Source organism: Excalfactoria chinensis, chromosome 7 (assembly GCF_039878825.1).
Source record: "Excalfactoria chinensis isolate bCotChi1 chromosome 7, bCotChi1.hap2, whole genome shotgun sequence".
Taxonomy (NCBI): domain Eukaryota; kingdom Metazoa; phylum Chordata; class Aves; order Galliformes; family Phasianidae; genus Excalfactoria; species Excalfactoria chinensis.
The window spans coordinates 8943222-8969450 of NC_092831.1; the positions used below are offsets into that span (position 1 = coordinate 8943222).

The 26229-nt window shown below is 40.2% G+C and overlaps 1 protein-coding gene across 2 annotated transcripts in view; it reads left to right on the plus strand.

Moving 5' to 3' along the window:
- Positions 1–26229, plus strand: part of MYLK (myosin light chain kinase) — a 179737-nt gene that overhangs the window by 147854 nt on the left and 5654 nt on the right. For both annotated transcript variants that reach the window (XM_072341613.1, XM_072341612.1), the window contains exons 22-28: positions 4292–4594; positions 7745–7783; positions 7883–7976; positions 8989–9192; positions 13168–13385; positions 17452–17575; positions 24995–25147. In XM_072341613.1, the coding sequence (XP_072197714.1) occupies positions 4292–4594; positions 7745–7783; positions 7883–7976; positions 8989–9192; positions 13168–13385; positions 17452–17575; positions 24995–25147 (1135 nt within the window). The remainder of the gene's footprint in view (positions 1–4291; positions 4595–7744; positions 7784–7882; positions 7977–8988; positions 9193–13167; positions 13386–17451; positions 17576–24994; positions 25148–26229) is intronic.

Sequence of the window (26229 nt, forward strand, 5' to 3'; positions counted from 1 at the left end):
CTGAGAAGTCTGCCATGACCCCAAGCTCTGTCAGCAATAATGCAGAGTTCAGTTATGGCCTTTTATGGTTTCGCTTTTCTCCTGCTGATGAATTTCAGATGAAGGCTCTGCCAGTGCTGTCGGCATGGACAGTGTTCAACTGGCTTTTGCAGCATATTAAATACCTTCTCTGGCTAAACAGCTTGTGGAATGGAATTAAATTGTTTCTTTCTGTCTATTCTTTATCTGACAGACAAATATCACAATAGCTAATAATAGTACTATACAGCAATACGATAACTGGGTTTAGAAAGAAACCAAACCAATTTTGAGAACAGATAAAGAAAACTACTTCAGAGACATTGCTTCGGTTCTGGCTCTGTCAGTAAAAGAAAAATTAATCTTTTCAGGGACTGCAGTTATACTGTTCTTCATTTCCAGAGGCTTTCTACTGCAACGGCTCCAAAGAGCAGCAGAGCCCTGTGAGCTCCTAATACACAGGAAGCCCTGGAGCTCAGCTTGAGCTTGGGCTGACCCTCATATCGAGCAGCAGAGCAGCCACCATTTCCCTGCACTCTGAGATAGATAAGGAGAACACTGCCTTTTTTGGTCTCCTGGAGTGGTGCTTGTGTTCTGCAGGCTCTATAAACTGAGCAGTGTTGAGAAGTCAGTGAGAATCTGAATGGCTCCCTCTTACAAATATATTCCTATGGAAGTGTTCCCAAGGAGCAGTATGTTTTTCAAAGCACTTGTTTCTAGTTCACATTTTGACTTGAAGTTATGGTTTAATACAGAATAGCAAGAACAAAATTGTGGTCTAATGAAGTCTATGTGAAGTTCTTGTAATATAAACCTAAACGTGATGTATATGAGTGTAAAAGACTGCACATGACACACAAATGAAACAGTGAAGATGGGCAGCTCAAGGACATGAATAATGCAATCTGCACCAAAACGGAAGGACAAAATAGGGAACTGTGCTGCACCCCATCTCAGCCCACTGGATATTTTTATTGGAAGCAGTTAAATGTGCTGATAGATTTTTCATATTCCAGCAGGGAATGTAGTTTGGCAAAATATCCTAGCCTTCAATACAGACAGATGAATAAAGGGTAACCTTTAAAATCCCCATGGAATAAACTATTGAGAAACAAAACAGACACATGGAGAGACCATCTGCAAGTTCTCTGAATGTGAAGAGCTGTGGAATACCATCCAGTCTGATATAAAATAATTTTTAACCATGTTAAAATGCTATATAAACATCTGTCGTTTTAAGAAAGAGCAAAGATTAGCCTTTCTTGTTTATGATCTCCCACAGCAGCTACTGCCTCCGTATGCATACATTGAGCAGATCTGCAAGCAGCAGCACATGGTAGGTTTCAAATCTGAAGTGCATCTTTCTGGCTTGAGCAAGTCCAGCCAGAGTTGCAGGTTCACTTATTTTCTTACTGGAAAAAATAAGAATAAAAATAAAAATAGAGAAGTAGAAATATTCTCAAGATTAGCAGATATTAGCAGATAGAAGTCATGTGGCATTTTCTTGACAGCTGACATCCCCTTGGCCATGAATGTTTTCTTCTCAGTCTTCTCATGTCTAAGCCTTGCTTTTGCGAAATATGCTGACCAAATGTGTTACCGTTATCCAGGTGAGTCATGGAAAGAGAGACCACCAAGGTAACTACACTCAGAGAATCATAGAATGGTTTGGGTAGGAAGGGACCCCAAGGATCATCAAGCTCCAACCCCCCTGCCACAGGCAAGGCTGCCAGTCTCCATATCTAATACTAGACCTAATTAATTAGACCTATCTAATACTAGATATGGATTCAGTGTAGAGCTCTAGTCAGAAGCAATCAAACATACCAATCTCTATACCCTAGTCTTATTTCTTAAAACAGGGCTTAGTATTGGAAGAAGCCACTTCTTTCTTTTTTTTCTTCTTTCTTTTTCTTTCTTTAAAATAAACCCACATTGTTCACATTCAGCTGTGTGCACGGCAGATGTCAAAGAACCTGCGCTATTTTGACAGATCCAAAGAGACATTTCTGGTGTGTGATAAACTACTGGCATAGCTTTTTCTTCAAAGTGTTTCCCCTTGCTATCAGGAACTGCACTGTTCTGTTTGGATTTAGGATAAGTCAGCTGTTAACCAAGTTCTTATATCTGCATTCTGAGATGATGCAATTATGATTCTATAGGAGGAAAATGTGACATACAGACAAATATTCTTCTGAGCAGATTTTCAAGAGGACATAGACAATACTGCTCCCTACAAGGTCTTTATGGTTAATAATTTGTAGTGACAGTTGACTGTCACTGCTATCTGACTGAAAACATAATCCATGTGTACCATGCAAGCAGTTCTCTGGAGCCTGATGCAGTAGTGGAAAAGGGTGGTTATATAGTGAATGTGGGCACTGAACTCTCACTTCTTTCCTCACTGAGAAAGCTGGGGCAGTATTGTCCTAGAGAAGAGAGCTGCTTCTCTTCAGGCATCTTTAAATTTGTGCTTGTTAGTAGTCCCTTATGTTTTGCCAGAGAGTGAGGCCAGTAAAATGTGACAACTAAGCAGGGCAATAAACCATTCCAGAGGTTAAGGACATCGTGTCTCTATTTTGTTTAACAAATGATGTACATATAATAATGACTCTTAGTGGAATAGTGTTTCACATGTTGCCAAAATTAGTGCAGATAACCTCTGCTCTGGCCATCAATCTCTCTTCCACAAGGTCATTGTCATGTTGAAGCCATATACAACGCCTTGGTGCTCATCTCTCTTCTTACCTCCCAGTGTTTTCCCTCATACTTAAAAATTCTATTCATACATCTCCTAATACATTTAAGCTGTGGAGGAAGGTGGATAATCAATGACAACTGACTTTTGCAGGGAAATTATTGGTCTATGGAACTCTGTAGAAAGAGGATGGCCCTGTTCCAGACAGCGAAACCATGTTTAACTGTCTTGATCAGATTAGACTATCTTATTTTCCCTCTCTGTGAGCAAAACCACAGGAGTCAGAGAGGTCTTTCAGTCCAAGAACCAAAGGCATGGCTGTGGCAAACTGTGGCCACTTCTGTCTGCTCAGTCATTTTCCTAAGAATGATAACTGATCTGGTCCACCACAATAATGTTTTGATCAAAGTCTGCATCAATTTCACCAGTATTTGGATGTTTTTACTGCTGAGAAATAGGCTGTATTTTTTGGCTGGTTTGGCAGCTCTGCCTCTCTTAAGGAAAATGTAATAATATCCATTAGGAGTTTTACCAGCAAAAGGGATGGTATTTTATCAGTCAGTGTCTGTTGCAACTGCTATTTGTAGCACAACACACCTTCTGCCTTTTTATCTTCTGTCATTTTATCCCATCCCGTGATTTTTCATTCAACCTTAGTCCACTAATTCATCCAGATCAACATCATCATTATTTTGTAGGTTTTGCTAGATTATTCCTGAGAGGATTATTCCCAGGGGAGATATTTGGTTCCCCTTAAGTCTTTCCAAGTGCTTAACTTCCATAACCCTTGTTTTAATCAGTTGGTTGGTTTTTTTTTAGATTTTGTTCTGTTTTGTTTAGTTTTGTTTTTTGTTTCTGTCTTAGGAGAAAATTCATTTTAATAAGTAGTTAATGATTAAACTTCATTTTGAAGAAGTTGTATAACTTCAAGGTTTTTGTATTGCCACATTCCTGCATAGCTGGTTGCTCATCTGCGCACCAGGTTCTAGTGATCTTGGCTCTAGCCACGCAAATAAGGAATATACAAATAAGTCTCTAAGTTAGGAAAAGCAGTTTGAAGTTTCTGTGTTCCACCTCCCCAGCAATTTCCAAAACATACGTGATCTGAAATCTCAATATTTAAATGATGCACTGTAAGTTGAATTCCTTTCGAACAAAAAGCACACTGGGCTTCTAAAATCTGATCACAGACAAAGAAGTTCAATGAATTATTGGCAGACATCAATCACCCTTCAAGATCTGTGAGGGAGATTGTCTTTCAGTACGTGTGGGCATATCTGTGACTGGTTTTAGTCTCAGTAGTTCCTGTAATGATAGCTGTGAAGGGTGTTAGGCTTCAGCATGGCTTAGCAAGACTTCCAGGGACTGAACACCCCATGCTGAGGCCCAAGTGGGACTGGCATCTATTTGCTAGTTTAGGTGTCTCTATCTGCCTGTGCTGCAGCTGTTTCCTTACTCCAATACAAACATTTGAAGCAGAGAAATGGCACGGAAGGGCCAGTAATCCCCTAACAGAAGTCCTGCCTCTTATACTTACGATTGCATCTAACATGCTTCGTGTATATGTTTTTACAGATAAACCAGACCCGCCTGCTGGAACACCTTGTGCATCAGACATACGGAGTTCCTCCCTCACTCTTTCATGGTACGGCTCCTCTTATGATGGTGGAAGCGCGGTGCAGTCCTACACTGTGGAGATCTGGAACTCAGTGGATAACAAATGGACAGACCTCACTACCTGCCGCAGCACATCTTTCAATGTGCAGGACCTGCAGGCTGACCGGGAGTACAAATTCCGTGTGCGAGCTGCTAACGTGTACGGCATCAGTGAGCCCAGTCAAGAATCTGAGGTGGTAAAAGTTGGAGAGAAACAAGAAGGTTAGTTCTTAAGAGAACTTGTAAAAGATTCGCTTTGGGAAAAAGCAGATTTGCTTGCTGCTAGCCAAGCACTGAATACACAACAGAAACTGAGGGTCTCGTACCTATGTGTAGTTTCCATGCTTCAGACTCCAGCATGGTAGAGTAGCTCTGTGCTGTTGCTCCTAATACCCTTGATTTTGTGAATTCAACACTTGTATCCTACTTAGCATGTTGAGTTTGCAGCGTTGTGTGGGTGCCAAAAATATTTTTGATTCCATTTAGATATACATGTAAAAAGGCTGTTTAGTATCTTTTGACTCTCACTATTTGCTTAGCATCTTCTCAGAGGGCTAATGGGAAGAGCCGGTGCATTTTAGAAATTATTCTGAGACTTGTACAAATATTTTAAACTCACATAAAAAAATTAACATTATTTTTGACAAAATACATATTGTAGGTACTTTCTGTGCAAATCCACATTTACCTACTGTGCAAGGATCACATTTATACTCCTATCACACTTAAAATCCCAGAACTGGGCACCAAAATAATGTCTTTTTTTCCATATTTCTAGTCTTTAATGAGTGGTCTGTGTGTTCTATCTCTCCTTCTGTACTTGCGTATGCAGAACATTAGAGTTTTGAGTGTCTCAGATAATCCTTGGGATGATGTCTTCCATTGCCACAGAAAGGCAAAGTGGTGCAGCACCAAAAAGCTTCACGAGCCTCTCAGTAGGCACTTCTAAACAAAATAAATCGCATTCCTCTTTGAGTGCTGATTTGAATGCATTCTGAGGAGCTACTTTCCTCTATTAGAAAGAGTTAGAATCTGGTGTGAATCAGGATGGAGATTCTCTTCAAAGAGGGAAAAATACCATTAAGGGTAGCAATAAAATTGAAAGAAAGCGAGATATTATTAACACTTCATAATAAAATTCCCTGTGTTTGAATGCCCTCTTTCTTTAGTTGCAGGACAAAAATCTTTTAGAGTTGGGGACCTGACTTTTCCTGAGAGCAAGCTATATGTGTACTGGGCCAAAGCAAACAAGCTGTTTTTTAAGACTGTTTTTATACATAGATGTAGTACTAAGAGCCCATAGAGTGTACAAATCAATGTAATAAATGTTTTTAATAGCAATATGTTTCTTTGGGTGAGAAGAAACTGCATTTTGTTTGCAGGAGGGTGGGTTGTCTTTGTGCTCTCAATTCCAGGGCTTCATGTTTTCTGTTCTTGATGCTACAGATAGCGTGAAGTAAGGACAAGTCTTATAGAGCGTGATTTTTCAAGTGCATGAGTATAGCTTTAATTAGAGGCAGTGGAAAATGCATGTGTTCAGCAACTCTGAAAGTCAGGACATCAAGCTGCCGTCTGTGTAAACACTTAGCTGAGTAACAGGGGATTTTCCATTGCTGTCAGAAAGAGTGATTACTAATTTTCACACTGAGGTGGCCGGTACATATCAGCAATCCCAACAAAATCCTAGTGAAGAACTGTGCGGGTAACCCTGCACTGTTAATTTCAAGAAAACAGCTTTAAAATAAAGTTGTAAGTCAGGACATATGAAAGTAGACATTGCCATCTTTGAGGAAAACTTGGTACCACTGACTTACTTTTGGGAAAGGTTCTAGCACAGCTACACAGAACTTACCACGCTCAGATATATTCCATTTATTTAATTTAGGCTTCCACTGGTGGGCCAGAATGTTTCCAGTTCATGTCTTCAGTATTGTGTCGCTCCAGAACAGGGAACTGTCTTCTTTGTCTGTCTAATCACTATTTGGCAGACGCTAACAGCTGGCAGCAAGGGTGGGATCAGCTCCCTTATGCAGCCCTTAAAAGGGGAGGAAAATGTGATGTGCTCTCTGCAAGTGTGGTTTCTAGCTGAGGAAGATCTGAGGACAGCTACCCATGCATGGGGAGGGCTCGCTTCCCTCCCTGCTCTTCTGGTAAATGACTGCAAAGCAGCTACTCTGTGCTGGGACATACAAGGGTTGCAAATCCTGCAAAAAGGGAGGAGGGCTCTACGAAAAGATTATAGACCCGATTGACTTTGCCACCAAAATACAGATGCAGCTTTATGTGTTGGATAGGTGATGCCCATCTCAGACCAGTTATCTGTGCTCCCTTCACCCTTTCTTTCAGTTGTTTCCTCATCATCTGCTGCACCTACCTCTGTATTCTAAAGTTCAGTGGCATACAGAGGGTCACGTTAATGTAACATAAATTGGTTGACACAGTGGGGATAAATCACTTGGTTGGGCATAAATCACTTGGTTGGGCTTGCACTCCACAGTGAAAAATCACAGCTTAGGCAGCTACAGGGAGAGTTGTTCAGGTTTCTGGTACTGCCTTTGCAGTTGCTCAAATTGCTGGTCATAGCCTTAGACCTTAGGAGCAAGTCCAAGCAGTGTAAGTAACGTATAACTACATTCCAGCAATGGCCCTTTTGCTTCATGCTTGCAGGCAACATGAGGAATAACACAAAAACCTACTGACAGTTCAAGTGCATAAGAATTACAAATAAAAACTGGGAAACTCAAGCCAGCTTTCACTGTCTTGTGTCACTGAGCTTGCTAATATCTCTGCCTGCCTTTGAGTACTGCAGAATGGAGTCTCCATTTGGATATCATCAATTTCAAAGTTCAGTCATGCTCTCCAGATTTTCTAGTTGTCTTGAGACTGAAAAATGTGTCTGGATGCTCTGCAGGAAATCATTTTGTGTGTGAACGTGCCTTACTCTTGGTCTTGCAATGACAAAATTGCTTTGAAAAGCCACAAAAGGATTTGTCATCCAATCAGAAATGTAGTTATTGATTTTAGTATATTTAATTTATTTTCTATTTCACTAAGGCATTTCTAAAGCAATTTGTTAGGTGACTTTGAATTGACTCAGTATGCTTGTGTTTCAAGTGGGGAGGTAAAATAGTCAAGCACTGCAAAGCACGTGAACTTTATTTATCAAGAAACAATGAGTAGATGCTGACTATGTAACTAATAGAAATGAAGAAGCAGTGAAGAGATTTTCACTATGAAGTTAACTTCCTGACTGTTTTTGATGCTCAGCCATAGAGTCTACCAGTTACACATACCGCTGTGAATAATTTGGCAGTTATTCTTAAGTATCATATCCTATTTAATGAGTTATTTGTGTATTTATTCTCTTCACAGAAGAACTTAAAGAGGAGGAAGCAGAGCTGTCTGACGATGGTAAGAATTTCATATTTTAATCAGAACAAATGAAAAACTGTAATTTTAATTCACGTTTTATAGAAGTTTTTAATCGTGGTCTTTAATCTCCATTTGTAGAAGGGAAAGAAACAGAGATCACCTATCGGACAGTTACTATCAACACTGAACAGAAGGTTTCAGATGTCTATAATATTGAAGAAAGACTGGGATCGTAAGTACTTCGTTGTGCCTTTAAAGACACCTTGTTTTCCAAGCTACCAGGCAATTATAAAGTTCAGGCGCTCCTATTCTGACGGTGTTTAGCACTCTAGCATTCCAGCAGTGCTTCTCTGTTGCTGTAAAAATAGATTCTAATATATGTCAACCTCCAATACATAAAGACCCTTTATTCCTATTAATTGATATTTTTAAATAGGCATTACATATATTTCTGGCAAGGAGAATTGGGCACACGTATGAATAAAATGAGAGAATTTGTTCATTGTTCAGTGCTCTGAAGTCTAGCTGAGGAAAGAAAGCACTGTGCACTTGCATTTCCATTATACCCATTAGTGGTAACAAGATTATCCTGCCCACAGGCTAGGATCTCTGCTGACAGTGGTCATAATCCCAAGAGCATTAATAGAATTGCTCAGTGAAGGTCAGTGATTAGCCTGGCCGTGTTTGTCCAAGCTCAAACTCGTGGTTATGTGAATTGCACGCCATGGTAATCTTTGAGCATTTGTGCTGCTGGTGGTGCTGAAGGCCAGGGATGGTGTGTGCTTCACTTAACAGATCTGTCACTTCTAATAGTTAAGTGTATCACACAGGTGCAATTGTTCTTATGCAACAAAGTGAATCAAAAGAGACCCTTACATTCAAATTCTAATTTCACCTCCATCTTGAAATGTCACGTCGTAGCTGTGCTGTTTCCTCTCTGCTGCCCAGCAGAAGTGTACGATCTATTAAAAAAAAGCTGTGCAGAAGAACTGGAGTCACCTGGTTTTAGGCATCCATTTCTTAAACTTCCTGTATGAAAGAACTGTGTAACTGGAGTCCCTAAATATGGCACTCATCAAAACTTCTTGTAGGTTATTTTTTATAACATCAGTATAGAAGAATACTTGATATGGCAGTATTTGGTATTTCAGATGGATGTGGTTGCACTGGTTTGTTTTCTAAATGTTACTGGTCATGGTGGACAGTACATTGTGAAAACAGTTTATGGAAATATATGTTTTCAGGGGGAAATTTGGACAAGTCTTTAGGCTTGTTGAAAAGAAGACTGGAAAAGTGTGGGCAGGAAAATTTTTCAAAGCATATTCTGCAAAGGAAAAAGAAAACATAAGGGAAGAAATCAGCATCATGAACTGTCTGCATCACCCAAAGCTCGTGCAATGTGTAGATGCCTTTGAAGAAAAAGCCAACATCGTTATGGTCTTGGAAATGTAAGTATAAAGTGGCTCGTACTAAGAAAGTTAGTAACATTGAAATTAATTATGCATACAAAAGTAGCAACGTATCTAGACATGGGGAGGCTGTCAAAAGTGGTTTTCCAGACCTCATAAATATTTCTGATCATTTACCTAAATCGTTTAAACTGTGTAAGTAACTCCACAAAAACAGTGAAGATGAATTGCAGCCTTTATTGGGTTTGTTTTCAGTCCAGCCCGTGTGGTGCTTTTCTGCAGCTCACTCTTCTATTGCCAGCTTAGGGGAGGAGAGGAGAGAAGAAAAGTTAACTGTAATTCAGTCTCACATTTAGAACCAGAAGATGCTTAAGGAGTATAAAAATATCTTTCTTTAGGCCGTTCTAAACAAGTATTGATGAATTTTGTGTCAGATTTCACAAATCTCACTGACCAGTTGTCCCTTGCAAAGAACTGAACATTAGTGCATAACAGGCTGTTAGAGGGGGAAAATACACTTGAAAATGCAAATTTCAGAGCTATATTCTAACAAAACAGTTGAATTTACATGACTAATTCACCTAGGCAGATGTATAGTACCAAGATGCACTGGGAGTACTTTAGTCTACATATCCAGTTTTGAGCTTATAAAGGTTTTATAAGGGTTTTGTCTTTGTAGTAACTGAGCACCATCTAAAAAATGCCCACAGATAAGCACAGTGCTGTACAGCTTCTCAGTACTGTAGGACTTAAGGATGTGAGGACAGCAGACACTTTTTTCTTTAGGAAAAGAGAAAGCTGAGAACACAGTCATGCACCAGGATTCATTATAAGAACCTGCACGGTGTGGGGTGGAAAGTAATGGTCAGACTTCAGAAACACAAAGAATGAGCATGCATGACCAGCGTGATGTTTGCATCATGCATAGCGCACCTGCTTAGTGTGAATCCCATACTTGTGGCAGTAGCAGCTGGAAAGAAAATGAAATCCTCATCTGCATTGATGTGTTTTTCCAAAAGTTACATCAGCCACTGTGCTGCTTCCACAGGCAGGCAGCTGCACATCCACGTGCTGTCTGCTGCAAGGAGAAGCAGGTTCCTTGCTGGCTGGGACTGCTGAACAAGATATAAATTGTTAGGAGCAAAAGGGACTTTATCTATATTTGCTTCCTTGGCACTTGCCTTGATTATGTGAAAGCTGCTATTGCACTGGCATATTTCAGAGGCTGAAAGTCCGTTATACAACCTTAGCACTTGTGTGCAAGACAGTGCTTTTATTTTTAGATTCAGCAGTAGAACGAGCTGATGACGGTAAGAGAAGGGAGCCCTACTTAGCTTGGAACTGGGAGCTGGCAGGCCTAATGGAAAACAAGGAAATGTATAAAGAAGTTTGAATTGCATATGACTTTACACTCCATTAGTTCCCCTCTGGCAACAAAAGGGGGTTATTAGAAATAACAAAAAAAGTAATACAAAAATACCAATGTAAGCTAGTTCTGCTGACCAGTCTAATTGAGATGAGATTTTAGTTTGGACTACAGTGGGTTTTGAAGCCCCACATGGAAATTTCCATAATGTTACATTTATAATACATTCAGATTTTGTTGTTGACTCTTTTTAAGCAAATGAAATCAATCAGTTCTTCCCTGAAAACCCTCCTATCTACTGTCTGCTGGAACTCATGTGCAATCTCTTCATATATAAAAAAGTACTTCTTCCAAAATAAGTATCTCAGTGGAAAATGAACATGAGAAGCCAGTAGCACGTGGTGAATAGCATTCAGCACTGGGAGCTGAGTCCCTTCAAGTGCCTTTCTTGCATACTTCAGATAGTTAATTTTGACATAGATAATAATAAGATTATCGTGTTGAAAATTAAAATTATTAAAGCAAAATTGGAGACATAACCTTTGCGTGTTTCCATTTAGTTGGTGTGATTAAAGTTGGCACAAGGTTGTCGCTTCACAGAGAGATGTATTAACATGTAGTATTTGCCCAGGCAGTTCCAACATAGATTCTTCTCAGTGTTCCTCCATGACAATATCTTACTTATAAAATCAAACACTTCTAAATGTGCATTCTGTGCCTCTGTAGAGAAGAGTATTTTCCTCACACCGACCCGATCAGACACTTAGATTCTGATGCAGCTCTGTGAAGGAAGCTGCTTCTGCTGTGTGAGTGCAGGACCTCGTCTGCTTTGGTTCAGTTCAGCTTCCTAACTGATGAAAAATTAAACTGGATTTCTCTCAGGACATAAATGGAAGAACATATATTCTGTTCATGCAGTTGAAGTTTAATGTAATGTTACCACAGTGTCTGGAGGTTCTAAAGCAAAAGCAATGTGCAGATGCATTAACTGTAACTCATTTCCAAATAATACCATAAAGAGACACTTGAGGCAACGGCACAACTTATGGAATATTTTCACTTTAGGGATCTGAAAAATGTGACAGCTTTCTGTGAAAAAGAAGTGGTTGTTGTTCATCTTAAGAGTCAAAAAGGAATCTTTGCTTTTTTTAGTGTCAGGGTAGTTACTGTTTGGAATTGTGGGGTGCTCCAGTTATCAATAGTTTGCAAGCAGATGTTTTCATAAACAACTCATGTTACAAATGTGCTGTCATCCAATGTAACCCTGTGTTTGTGAAGCATATGCTGTTCTTTTCATTTCCATATTAGTAGGAATCTGCAGCAGCATTTCTGATTATGTATCTTCTAAAATATCAGAGCCCAAGTAACACATGTGTCCAGAACTCCAGATGTTTCAATTTCATTTTAGGACATAAGTATGTATCTGACAATCTGCAAACACTGCAAAGCCAATTTTGACTTGCGTGTTTTCCTTCTGTAACTGAAACATGGAATTACATTTGGCAATAAGCATGAATGCTGCAAAATATTAAGCCATATAAAGACCATGGAATGTTTCATCTAGAGCAGATAGCAAAGCTGCTCTGCAGCACTTGCTCCCTTCCGTGTGGGTCATTTATCTTCACAGCAAAAAAAAAGTATTTCCCATCTTAGGACATGAGCAGATGAAGCAGTTGAGTGATTACTCAGAATGAAAAGAGAAGAAAGAAAATAGCCCTTGCATTTTGTTTCACTAAATCTGGGTGCAATGTGCCACATCAGTTCCACTAACACTTCTGAGTTTCTAGCCTGTGAAGACCATGTCTTTAACATCTTAAATGAGTGTAAAAATGGGATTGATGTACAAGGAGTGTTACGATGGCTCAGCTGGGAATAACTGCGCTGAAAGAGTTGTGGGATATATCCTTGCCCTCTCATAGCTAAGTAGGGTCCTCAGTAGGGTCCATGATTTACCCTTCAAGCTTTGCATTCCAATTAGTGATATCATTTGAATTCTTCCTTCTTCAGACATTCTTTGGCACCCTCAGTCTCTCTTCTTCCCAAATGTCTTTTTGCTAATCCCTAGAAGTTCTGTTTTCCTTTTCTGCAACCCATCCTATACTTGGAGATCACACTCTTGATCCATACTTTTTTTCCTCCTATACTTTACTGTAGTTTACTTTGTTTCTAAAAGATATTATCTGTACTTGTGTAGAAATGGAACACAGGAGGGATGGGAGCAGTGAGAAGCTTGAGTTTAGAGTCTGGGATGGTATTACAAGCAGTAATTATGTCATAGTTATGTCAGTTGGGTGGCAACCACTTTGCACACACGTTAGAGCTTGGTTCAAGAGGCTGCATGCTAGAGGCAAGATGTAAACCCAGCTATCTCCTTGCTGGCTGGGATAACAATGTGGCGTGGCTGTTTCGCAGTCCTGACCTGGCAAAGAAGTCTTCAGAATAGCAAAATCTATTGACTTTTACTATACACAAGAGGTGAGTCTTCTTATGTGACACTTGTGTCGGTAGATAATGCTATGAAAACAATGTGGACTGCATCCTGAATGAACTACTGTAAGCTTGAATTATTGGCATTTGTGTGAAGAAAATAATTTGGTTACACCCAAAATGAAAAGGCTACAGAAGTCCTCTATTTTTCTCTTTCCTAGGGTTTCTGGAGGAGAACTCTTTGAACGAATCATTGATGAAGACTTTGAACTGACAGAGAGAGAATGCATTAAATATATGAGGCAGATTTCAGAAGGAGTTGAGTACATCCATAAGCAGGGTATTGTCCATTTGGATTTGAAGCCAGAAAATATTATGTGTGTCAACAAGACTGGTACAAGTATCAAACTCATTGACTTCGGACTTGCAAGAAGATTAGGTAATAACTTTTCTGTCTGCTTCGGTATGGTATGGGGAAAAGGGCAGGAAAAGTAGTAATTTATATTCAATATTATATTCCTCTGCTTAGAAGAGTAAACATTTTTCATATAAGTAAGTATGGTTTTAGGAAGAAATATAAGAGGGGAAAATAAGAGAGAGACTGGAGCATCTTACCTTCAAAAGGAGTTGGTAGCGGAGTGTTTACAAAGCAGCTATTTGCTTCTGCATCCAGGAGTATAACTGTAGGTTACATGGAGCATAGGAGGTACTGTGCTAGTAGCACTAACATGAACAAATATTTACATTTACTCTATTAGCTGTAAAACAGTAACTTTCTAACTATAAGTAATAGAATGAAACCCAAATCCCATGAATGTTACAAATCCTTGAGACTTTTTTAACAGCAGAGTTTAAGGTGATGCTCTCAAAGACTTTAGAATATGGAGATTTGCATTCCATTTACACTTCACCATTAGTGCTAAAACTCCCCATCCTGACCAGCAGCACAGTGTTGTTCATGCTAAATATGTGAGGAATTCCACAAATAGCTGTGTTTAGGTTGGGCTCAAAATGATTAATAAAATGGCAGTACTTAAAAACAGCCTAACAGAATTGAAAAGGAAATAAAAAAAAGAAAGGCTCATTCGACAATCCTCTTCTCTTCCAAAGTTGTTTGTAGCAACTTCTTGTCATTTGTTTGGAGTAATTCCAACATGATCTGCAATTTGAAAGCGTAAGGCTTTGGAGAGTTCCTCCATCAGTGTCACCTCAGCTCTAGAAAGCTAAAATACCTGATGATCTTAGAGCCTCTGTGATTCTATCAACCCTTCACTCTGAGATTTGTCACTCAGTTGATTCAGGCAATTCATATGGATTGCTGCTCTCTAGATGAGGAGGCCCGCAGATAGAATCTTAGTAGTAGCTTTCCCTCTTTCCCTGTTTAGTCAAAATTATCTTTAGTGCTTATTATAAAACAGAACATTTATTATTGTAACAGTAGAGTTTGAAATTACAGCCTTCTGTTTTTTGCTTTCTGCCTACCTGCTGCTCATCCCAGTTCTTATGGTGGCTAAATGATAGATGACTACATGCCCGAGAACATATTTTTACTAAAACAAACCAAAATCGGTGTATTCGGTGAATACAGGAGACAAAACTACTCATCAGATTTTCAGGTGAAGGAATTCCAAAAGGGCATTACGTAAATCTTAGTCACATGGACACTGTGAATTCAGAGACATGGGTGTTTATTCCATTCATCAAAATAGAGCAGTGCCACTTCTGTTCCTTTATCAGCATGGAGCCCATGATTTTCTGGGAGCACAAGCTGGGTCTTATCTGTTGGTAAGGGTTTTGTTATCAGATATGTGAATGACTTCATCTGCAGATATTCCAGCTGTCAGCCTGGAGAACTATGCTTACAGCACTGCTGAAGTGAGCAGGTTTCATCAGCAAGAGATATGCATGTAACCACAGAAGGCGTTTTTATAGAAACTTCTTCAGCTACTTTAATAATGTGAAACCACAGTTAAACCCACACTTAGCAAGAGGCAGATCCTATCATCAGGCTTTATGATTTTGGAATCGACTGTCCAATTCACTTTGGTCTGACAGACGTGGCATTAGGAGCCCTCGTACTCCAGCCACAGCCTTGAGGCAGCAGGCAGCACTCAGCCAAGGAACTGCCAAAGGGAACAGTGACCAATTTTGCATTTCAGCTTCTGATATTTATATATAATTCTTTGTAACTAATGCAAATGAATGGACTCAAATATTCCATGTTTCTTTTGGTTTTAAAGAAATTAAGATCAGCTCCTTCTGCTGTCATTTTCTGCAGCTAATTAGTTCTCTTCTGCTGTCAGGAAATACCATACTGCAGTGGGATATTTTCCTGACCTTTTTTGGTGTGCCGAGGAACACATGTAGAAAATTGTTCAAGATAAACTTCTTGAGGAGAAGAGAATGGGTTTGGAGTAAAGACTTTTTTATTCATCAGTTGATGATATTCTGTGTCTGCAACAGCTCCCAGGGAGCCTGTCAACTTTCTGTCTGAACTAAATGCTATCCAAACACAGATCCCACTTGCGTACCAGGCTCGTAAACATCTGGGTAAAGAGTTGATGTGTTATTGCCTTGAAAAGGTCTTTTTTTCTTTTTTACTTTTACACACAAACTAATGCTGTATCAGTTCTTTCACACTGGATGCTTGCACTCAAATACCTTGTTTTCAAAATCATTTATCTGATCTGCGGGCAGCACATTTAGTACACCGGCCTTCTGCATACACACTGCCTCGTGGTAGTTTACAGAGTGCACAGAAAGCTTCCAAACTTGGATGTGAAACATCTGAGCCCGAGATTCAGACGATTGTTGTGAAGCTTTTAGAAAAAAAGGCACTTTGTGACAAATTTTGGTACTTTTTCCTAAGTACCATTGTAAATACACGTGGGTGCTGACTTTAGAAACAAAGCAGTGATGAAAACAGTATCTTAGGCTTCCTGTTTGGGCTTGGAAGAGGAAGGCTACTCTCTCATTGACAATATAGAGAAGACAGCCTTGTTCTTAGCTAAATCAGGTTGAATACAAAACAACCTGCCTCTTTGGTGTAAAAAAGCTATTTTGAAGGCCAGTCGAACAGCTAGCAGGAAGAATCTGTGTTGGTGAACTTGCGTGCAGGGAACAAGGTAGTTTTCTGGGACCACCCCCATGGTTCCTTCTTGCTGTTTCCATCTCAGAAATGACTGCATCTGTAGATAGAGGCGTCTAAAAGCAGAGGTAGAGTGTGAAAATGAAGCCTGCACAGTTGATTTCACAGCATTTACAATGGAAGACTGGTACAGCTGTGAATAATTCACTGTAGTTGTGCTTAAATTTGTTGCAAGCATGCTGCTTCATCTGTAGGGCAGTCATTAACCCTAAATATCCTTCAAGTTTCATTTTTTGTGCCGGGAATTTACATAACTCGAAAAAGTAGCAGCTTGGTTGTATGATTATGTTGGAAAATGTGGTAATGAGAATTCTGGTCAGTAAAAATTTCTCTCATGATTCAGAACTGTGGACAAGTAGCTTCCAGGGTAGTCTTCTCAAAACTTTGAACTGTGATTTATTTGGTGGGGTTGTTTTTCAAGCTTTTCTCTTGGTGACCAAGCTGCAAATCTTTGTATGTGTGGATACCTTAACAGATGCAGGACTGGAATCTGCTACATCTGTCTCTCTTCCCATACATTTCTGCTTTGTGTAGATGTAATCTCTGTTGGAGAGGAATGGTTCCTCTCATTGCACAGTGCCTCATCTAGATGCTACTCTTGCACAAAAGATAAACGCAACATAATGGATCTCACTTAAGGCTGATGGTTCCAGTACACCCACAGACTGGACTTGAGTTTCTCAACCCAAATCCAAGATTGTCTGAAGTCAGAAACAATTTATCTCCTGACATTTTTCTACTTCTAGAAAACATTTTTTTCCTTGAAAGTATTTTTTCCCAACCCCTAATCTATTCTTTTCAACTTCCTTCCTGCCCACACTTGCTTATTCTTTCCTTCTTCTTCCCATTCTATTTGAAATGAGCATCAATGAAAATCTGCTGCTTCAGCTAAAAGATGTGCAACCCATTGATTCTACTTCCTGTCTGAACTATAAAAATATGTTGTAATAAAATAATTATTTCTTATTATAATGTTATCATGACTGTATTTCTGCCATAAAATGCAGATCCCTAAGCTTTAAAAAATCTTAGATAATTTGCTAAAACCCTTTTCTGACCCTGGAATCCTGAAATCCTCTTGTGAAACTGTATGAACTCTTCACAGTAGAAGCTTCTTATTATGTCTCTTGCACAGTGTTGTGTGTTAGGGGTTGCTTAATATATAGTTCCCGTTGTTATTATTAATGTTCCAGCTAAGAAATAGCAGCTCACTCATGATTTAGTTTTTCTGATTAGAATTGTAAACAATACCACAAACATATGTGCAAAAACTGTGGGTTTTTTTCTGTTGTTGGACAATAATAGTTTAAAAAATACAAATGCAGCAGTTAATGGTTTCCTCTTTCATCCTTCACAGAAAGTGCAGGTTCTCTCAAAGTTCTCTTTGGGACACCTGAGTTTGTGGCTCCAGAAGTTATAAACTATGAACCTATTGGATATGAAACAGATATGTGGAGTATAGGAGTTATCTGCTACATCCTGTGAGTATCTTTGCTATTCTTGATCTAAATCTGAACATATGAAATTTGCATCAGCTTCTGGGTGTTCTCCACGTTTCAGACCTTTTATATTATATTTAAAAGCTCCTGCATGGTTAATAAAATATCTCTGATCTCTGAAGCAGTGAACTGCAGAATTAGCAGTTCTAGAAACGTAGCCATTTAGTGTTATACATCTTACATCACAAACCAACCACATTTCTCATTTGAAAGCCAATGTGATCATATTTTATTATTAATTTCAAACTCTTTTTCCTTCCCAGCTGTTTAAGTGAAATGTTGGGGCCTGCACTTGTAAATGATCTTCTCATTCTTTTATTCCCAACTGAGAAAATTTTTGTGTATTTCTGAGGTCTTGCTATTCAGATTACATCTCCCATGGGACAGACTAAAATATCCCAGCGTTACTGTATCTGTTCACAGTGCATTTTAATTTATTAAGTGCAAACCACTGAATAAATACATTTTAAAAGCAGCATGGATCAACATCATGGATATGTTTTAAAGAACAGTTGGCTGCCGCTCGTTACACATGTTGGTACTCGGTGCAGTCTTTATGTTGACAACATGTGATTATGCACTTCAGTGGGTTTAGAGAAACATCTGTGGAAATAACACCTCCCAGGTCTCATGCCTAGAACAGCAATCAGTCTTCTTCCTACTGTGACTTTGCAAATGCGATGCTACATAAATGAATGAGATGAAACTCAGTTTGGAGCGTGGTTGTTTTTCCCTCACTGCAGTTTCAATTGAAAGTAAGTAGGAGATGTTCTTTTCACTCATTCTCTTACGAGGCTTCTGTCAGTATCTTGCTTTCTTTTCTTGAAGAACCCTCTTCTCCCTGCCTGGCCTCATCTGTGAGACCAGGTGATGTGGAGGTTTTCCCTTCATCTTTGTTCAGTATTACTACAGTTCTCTGTGCCTTGTCAGCCTATTATTGTTCTCAAACCCTGCTCATTTCCAGTCTAAGCAACATCATTTTCTTCCTTGCCCTGTGCAAAAACTACCTCATCAACTCTCTTACTCCCAGCCAAGACTGAATATTTCTGTTATCTTCTGTTTCATATGTGAAGTATGCTATACTCTTCAAGGTCACTTCGCTCTGCCAGTTTATTTACAGGACCTTCATTTTCCATTTAGTACCAGCATGTTGTTTTTTTTCTGGATCTTGAAAGCTTGTTTGGATCATTCTGTAGTTCAAATAATTTAGACCACACAAGCTGTACTCAGAAGACAAATCCATTTATTTCTCTAACTTTGGAGGTCTCCTGTGTTCCGGAGCACTGGAAGAGTGCTGTGGAGATCCCAAACTGCTTGTGCAGCAATGAAAAAATCACCAGTGAAATCGATGCTGCATTGCCCTCTAGAGGCCTTTTACACATTCAGAAACAAACTGTTCAAATAAGACACACGCATTTGAGGTTTCTCACCAAAATATGCGATGAATTTTTGTGTGCTTGAAATGTTTCTTTTGAGAAATGTCAGGCATGCGTGGCAAAAGTTGGCAATGGCAGTTGTGTGCGTTCCCAAGGGAAACCAAGCCAGGGCTTCTGCTCCCATACAGTACACACCGGTCATGTCATCATCGTAGGGAACAGGTGAAATAGAATTGTGAAATGTCTTACCAAAGATCAGTCTGCTGGCAGGGGTAGAACTGCTTCTTCCCAGTTCCTCTGTGCCACCAGAAGTAAAGAAATCTGAATGCTGGTGGGACTGGGGAGGTGTTGCGCCTGCTCTGATACGCCTTGTGAAATGCTTCATGAAATAACTTGTTTGTAAAGATGTCTTTAAGCTTATTTAAATCGTCATGAGGGTAAACTTACATTACCCAAATGTAATGAAAATCTCCTTTTTCATGCATAACTATTGCCACAATAACAATTAGCAGTACTAATCAGCATTACTCTTTCTTGCCCTGAGAACAAAGTAATAGTGGTTGGGGAGAGCTGTGAGGAGCTGTGAGTCATCACTTGGACTTTCCCTCCCCACCCGGAGGGACAGGCTCCCAGTCTGTCTTCACTTCCTTAAAGCCCAGCTATTTTTGCAGTCTTTCAACTCTGAGCCATTATCCAAAAGGGACCATCACATCATCATTACAGAATGCAAATAAAAGTCATTGAGAATTGGATCTCTCATTAACTGTAACTCTGCTTTCCTGTTTTGATTGTAAGCTCAGAACTGCCAAATCTCATGTATGAAGTGTAAGACTCGCTCACTTGGTGTCTGCCACCCGTACCATCACTGTGTTTGTACCTCAGCATTTGCATCCTCTCTCTCTCGCTGATGTGGTGAGTCAGACCATGAAAGAAGCACTGCAGTGGCAGTGGATGTAAGCACAGGGCTGCTCCAGACAGCTGATGGCCCGGAGCTGCTGTGCCCATCGTGTGCTTTAAGTGAAGCTGCAGGGAGCACTGCATGACTTGACAGCATCTCTTTCTTGGGAAGATTCAAGACAGCTGAGAGGCCTGTAGCCTGCTTAGAGAGAAATATGTTCCCATTATGCCCTGCACTGCAATAAATACAGCCCAGGCACAGCAGAAGCTACTTAAGAGATCTCTGTGGGTGAAGGGTCTTCCCTACAGGAGAACTATTAGGTAGGATGTTTCCTCAAGTAAGAAACAGGGTGAAGTCACTCCTTCAAAACCCTTCAGGTAAACCTCTCTCCTGCCCTGCAGGCAGAAGTACAGGTATTGCACTCTCCTGCATATCTCCCTTGCAGCATGATATGCTTAATTCCATACTATCCTTTCCACATTTCTAAGCTGCACACTAAATCCTTCTAATCTTTTTGGATAACTGATTCAGTCCCATCTCTTCATCACTCTCCATTCTTCCTTAAATTTCCCTGTTTGTATGCTCCACCTTATGCTTTTTATCTTCCACTTTTATCTTGCTCTCTGTCCTGTTCTGCATCACAGTACTGTCCCACATACTTAAGTTGATCTATTGCCTTTGAAGTAACAGGCCACAAATATTATAGCTCGTGTATATCATCTCCATTTATGTCTATTTCAGTGTTTCTCTTTGCGTTTGCTGTAACCTTTATCTAATGAAGGTTAAAACCTCCTGAATTCTTTCCAGCTCTTTCTGTCCAATTTAGTCCAGGCAGAAATACTTGTTTGTCATTTTTCTATTTCCAGTTCTTTCCAGTGATCCATTTGGATAACCAGTGCCTTTTGGATAGCCAGTGCTTCTAATATTTACTGATCTGAAACACTTCCTCAATTATATTTTTTTCTATCCAGATTCCAGCCAAAGGTCCCAGCTCTGTATTTACATTGACAGAACATAGCTCTTTTCCTTGTCACCTTAGAATCTAATACAAGTTCATTGTCTGCCTAATAATACACACCCTGACTCTTCAGACGTTCCCTTTCGTTTTCATTTACTGTCTTATTCATTGCTGCTCCTTTTCCTCCCTTGTTCAGCAGTTATGTCAGCTGAAAGACCTTTTAGCATCCTTCATCTTTTGAGTGTGCGTACTCAGGACTTCAATGCCTTGAATGCTGTCTTGCACTTGGCTCTATGCTATATTAAAAATTTAAGCCATGTTAATATAAAGATAAGAGAACATTATTTTCAACAAAGCAAGCTAAGAGGCCTTTAATGTCAAGACTAATGCTCAAAAGAAAATGAATTATTCGGTCAGCAGCACTGGCAGTGTGATTCCGCATTAATCCACTGAGCATGTAAAACAAGGATGAGAGCAGAGTACTGGCGTGGCTTCAGCAATGAGCCGTGCTCCTTTACGTGGGCATCAGCGGTCCATTTCTTCCCTGCAGTCACCAGTGTGGGAGTGAGTCGGTCCTCCACTAAGGAAGAGGTTGTTTAGTACAGCGGATGCGCATCTCCAACAAATGAAACTATTGTAAGCTTTATTTGTAGAAGCATTCAACTACTTCAATTGTTACTTTTCTCACTATTACTGCAGTGCAGAAACTGTAGGCAGGAGCTCGGTGTCAGCACAGATCAGTTGCCGTTGGAAACTCTTCTTGCAGAGTAATGCTCAGAGTCCCATTTCATGAGACATGCAGGAAGCTCACCTTTCCTGGGCTGGTGAAGGTTCTGGAGCAAAGACTTCCAAGTGAAAAGCTGTGGTCTTTGTTACATAGGCACTAAGACCGGTGACCACGTTGGACCGTTTTGATCTTGACATTTCTAAATGTGCAGTCAGAGCTTCATTAGAACAGACCAACAGTTAAGGATTGTCTTGAGAATAAAATATCTTTCTTCTTTATTTAGAAGTGGAAACCGTGAAAGACTTTCTAAACAAATGGTTCCAACATGCCAGGAAGATGCCTGGTTAAGTAGCTGGAAAAATGTTTTCAGTAAACATCTTGCTTCTTGTCTAATAGTAGCTTCACAATGTAAGCTCAGTATTAATTTTCTGGAGAGGTAGCTCCTCTTTATCACTTAGCTTCAGCATTCCAAAAGGAAATTGTTTCCATAATCTGTCAAAAGAGTTGCTTGGCCATTATTACTTTAAATGGCTGTTAAGAAACGAACAACCAAGACTCAGGTCAGTGAGATCTGTGATAAAGTAAAGAATTTCTGAGTATAACCTGCATAAATTTCAGGGCTGGCTTTTGGTTTTTGTAGGTTTTATTGTTGTTGTTGTTTTGTCTTTTCTTTCTGAGCGAGGATCCAGTTCTCCTTACAAGTATCTTCATGACAAAGCAACTGATCCACAACGTAAAACTGTGGTGGACAGACGAGGTTATTTTCACCTTATAAATTTGCAACAGCACATTCAGAAGTGCAAAAATATATTCACTGAGGCCTTTGGAGGGGCACTGTTACAGTGGTGTTTGGAAATGGCAGATTAATGGGTAGCAGTCGGGTAATTAAACAAATGCGTGGAGTGGTTTGATCCTGTGAAAGCAAATAAGATTATGGCAGATAATCCTGTCATGCAGTTCTTCTTCCAAAAAAATAAATAATAATAAAATAAAGCCAACCAAAGCAACCCAACTATTTTTTACCACTCTAATCTCCTCCTGTTTATGCCTCATCTGTCAAAAGCTGTGTGTGACATGCAGTCCCTTTGCCCAGAAAGCCAGATGTCTCTCCAAACCCTGCATCTGCAATATCAGTGTGGAGCAATGGGCGCTGTCTGTAGCAGTCCCTGTAGTATGGGAGTGATCTCTCAATAGAGCAGCTTTAATCTCTGGATATAGGCCAAACTATTATTGCAGCACAAGAGCTGCATAATACTATTTGTGGTAATACTATGCAAAGGTCACATTTGCTATCCTTCGACAAAGTGTTGAAGGGAAATGGGATTGGTTTTGTTCTGACTACCCAAATGCTTCCTCTGGAAGTTTAGCAGTATGACGAGCATCTCCTAAATTGACAGTGAATTAAATAAATATTTCACAGGCCTTTTATTAGTATGAAATGTGAGCCTTTTGGTAAGGCACTGAATTGGTTGAGAGATTATTGTGCTTACCACAAAAGAGACAACTTAGATTTGTAAGCCGAAACCTAGAATGGTGATAGAGATTAGATCTTTTCACCTCCTAAAACATTACAGGCAGAGAATATTTATTGTTGTTAATAGGAAAATGCTTAAATGTTGTAGTGGTAGTAGCTATAAGGCTCTGCAGGAGGGCTTTATGGATTCTAGGATGGAGTTTTTGCATCAACAACACACAAAATCAACACATGGCTGCTGATGTGCGTGAGGGCAGAGCAGGGTCCTTCATTCTGTGGTGGCTGCGCCAGCTCTGCAGTGCTGTCAGGTATAACACGTGTCTCTTCCAGTAAACTGTGTCAAAGTCAGAGAACAGTTACAGTAAAGTAGGTTGTTTTATGGGAGTATTTTTGGCTGTGTATATTAATCTTTCCGCTTTCTGCGACTCGCGCCTATGATATGTGCATAAATTTATGCCACCTTATACAGTTATAAAGACAGGCTTTGCTGTTGCATTTGAATGCACCCTAGATACTGAAAAATAAGACAGCAGATGCCTTCTGATCTGATTAACCTTCTGCCTGAGAAGAAAGCAACCTTTTATCTTCATGCTCATGTATTATTACTAGCAAATTTCTGAGGTATACGTGCAAGATTCTGCACTCTGCTGTGCTGCACGCAACTTCCAGAAATGGTAAAAGATTTCATATCTGCCCTGCCTGCAACTTCAAAGAATGTGTCTTTGTGCTTGGCTTAGGGCAGCAAAATCCATAGGAAAAGAAAAAATCTGAATGAGATTTTGAATGTAATTAGTAACAAAAGAGTAGCAAAACAGCTTAGCAGGGAATTATACTAATGCTATTAATCTAGCAGCTCACTTTATTTGTTCCCAAACTCTTTTCTTCCTAATCTGCTCTGTAACATTCAGAAGCATCACCATATTTTTCCACATAATATTTCCAGAACCCTAATGAGCTCCACTTAAAGTACTACTGTTGCAATGTATCTGATTGGTTAGGAGAATGGTTAACGTGATTGTACAGAGAAAGGAAATAAAGTCCATCAAATGTCACCGAGAATAGGTGATCAGATAGATTGCGTGCCAGGATGGAGACCTGGAAAACTGTCTATCATGCAGTTTCAAGGAATAAACCAACCTTTCGTCTGAACATGTTTACTGAAAGGCTGATCTAGAAAGATATCAGAAGAATCTGGATGCTCAAAGGTACAGTATAATGAACGACACAGCTCAGCTGCGGGAACATGCATTGCAGAAATGAAACCATGACGTTCTGTAATTGCCTTTCACTTGCCATTTATCGGTTATGCTGAGTTAAAAGCCTTGAAAACTCAACTTATTCTATAAAAGAGTATTATTTCCATTTCAAGCATCATCATGACTGATTGAGAACAGCAAGACCAAACTACTACTGGATACATCTGCATAGCTTTACTGCCTGCTGTGAAGTAGGACTGTTTTATTTGGCAGTATAACTCGGGGAGAGAGAGGTGTGTGATTTTGTGTACAAAGTAGTCCTGGGAACGTCATTATTTCATGCTGCACCTTTCTGCCCGGGTTCCCTCTGCAGAAGTGAATGGAATAAAATGGACAAAACACTTGGTTTGATGATAAAGGTAGGAAAGGCACTATGAATGCTCACACACACACACACAGAAGCTGTCCAACTGACTGTGGCACTATTATTTATGCAGAACAACACAAGTCATTTCAATCTCTGTTTTCACCTAATTCTAGTTCACTCCTCGGAAGTCTTGAAAAATAAAGCAAAATCATTCCTTTCAGCTTTGCAGTCAAAACTCCAGTCTGTTCCCCATCCCTGTATCCCTAACTGTAGTTAGCTTTGAGTCTTTTTTTCAAAGCAAACTTTGACAAAGATCTGCAGCACACAGGGATGTCACGCACTAATTGAGTTCCCTTTGCAAACTGACGCTGTTTGCCTTGTGTCTGTTTGTCTGTTGTACCCCAGGGTCAGCGGGCTTTCTCCCTTCATGGGAGACAACGACAACGAGACCCTGGCCAATGTCACCTCAGCCACGTGGGACTTCGATGATGAGGCTTTTGATGAGATCTCTGATGATGCCAAGGACTTTATCAGCAATCTACTGAAGAAAGACATGAAGTAAAGCAGTTGGACTCAATACACTTTCTATGTTTGCATTTAGCCAAACTTGCCAGTCTCGTTTCCCCTGCTGCGAATTGCCGCATGGCCGCAGGCACCTCTGGCAATACTTTATAAGGAGCTCTGCGTGCCCTTCTGCCTGCGTGCAGCTGGCGTTTATTTCACAGTGCAGGGGCTGAATGGAGCGCTTACTTTTAATTGCCTGCACTTTCTGCTTTTGCTTTCCCTCAGTCCGGGTGTGTCCTGAGGCTCTGTGTGCCCACTGTGCCTTTGCTGCAGTGTGACCATGACACAGGAAATACAGATCGCTGCATCAGTGCTCTGCCTTGATCTGAATGGGCTGCAGTTGGGTGGCTTTTTGAATGTGATGGCTCCAAGTACTACAATATAAATCTAGCAGTTGGGCAAGAAAAAAAGGAATGGAGTGGGAAACCCTGCTTACAGCAGACTGAACAAAGCAAGAAAGTCTTCTTCTTGCCATGAGTTTCAATGGGATTGATAGGGAGCAGAGGATTATGAGGTGTGTGTGCCCAGGGAAGCCACAGAGTCAGTGTCCCTGGAGATGTCCATGAACCATGGAGATATAGCGCTGAGGGACACGGTCAGTGGGCATGGTGGGGGTGGGCTGATAGTTGGACTGGATGACCTGAGAGGCCTTTTCCAACCTTAATGATTCTGTGCTTACAAAGTGGAGAACAGGTGTGGTGCAACCAGAGATTTGGACACTGCTTGTTACGTGCTTGGTGCTGTATAGAAGGGAGGGCATTAAGTGGTGGAAACAGGGAAACTTCTACAACTGAGGGAGAGATCTGGGACAGGATTCTGCGGGCGTGAGGTAGCTGGATCATCGTGGCTCTGTTATGTGTGCTCCGTGCCTAAAACATACGGCTTTTCGTGCTCTGTTTTACAGCGCTTTATTCACACTTGAAAATGCACGGCTTTCTCAAAAAATAATAATAATCCCGAAATTGAGAAAATGAGTTTGGGAAGTAAGAATGGCTGGGAAAGCAGAACCATGTGATCTGTGCTGCTAAATATAGGAAACAGAAAGATCAGCCTTGAGAAAAGAGAGAGGGAAATAA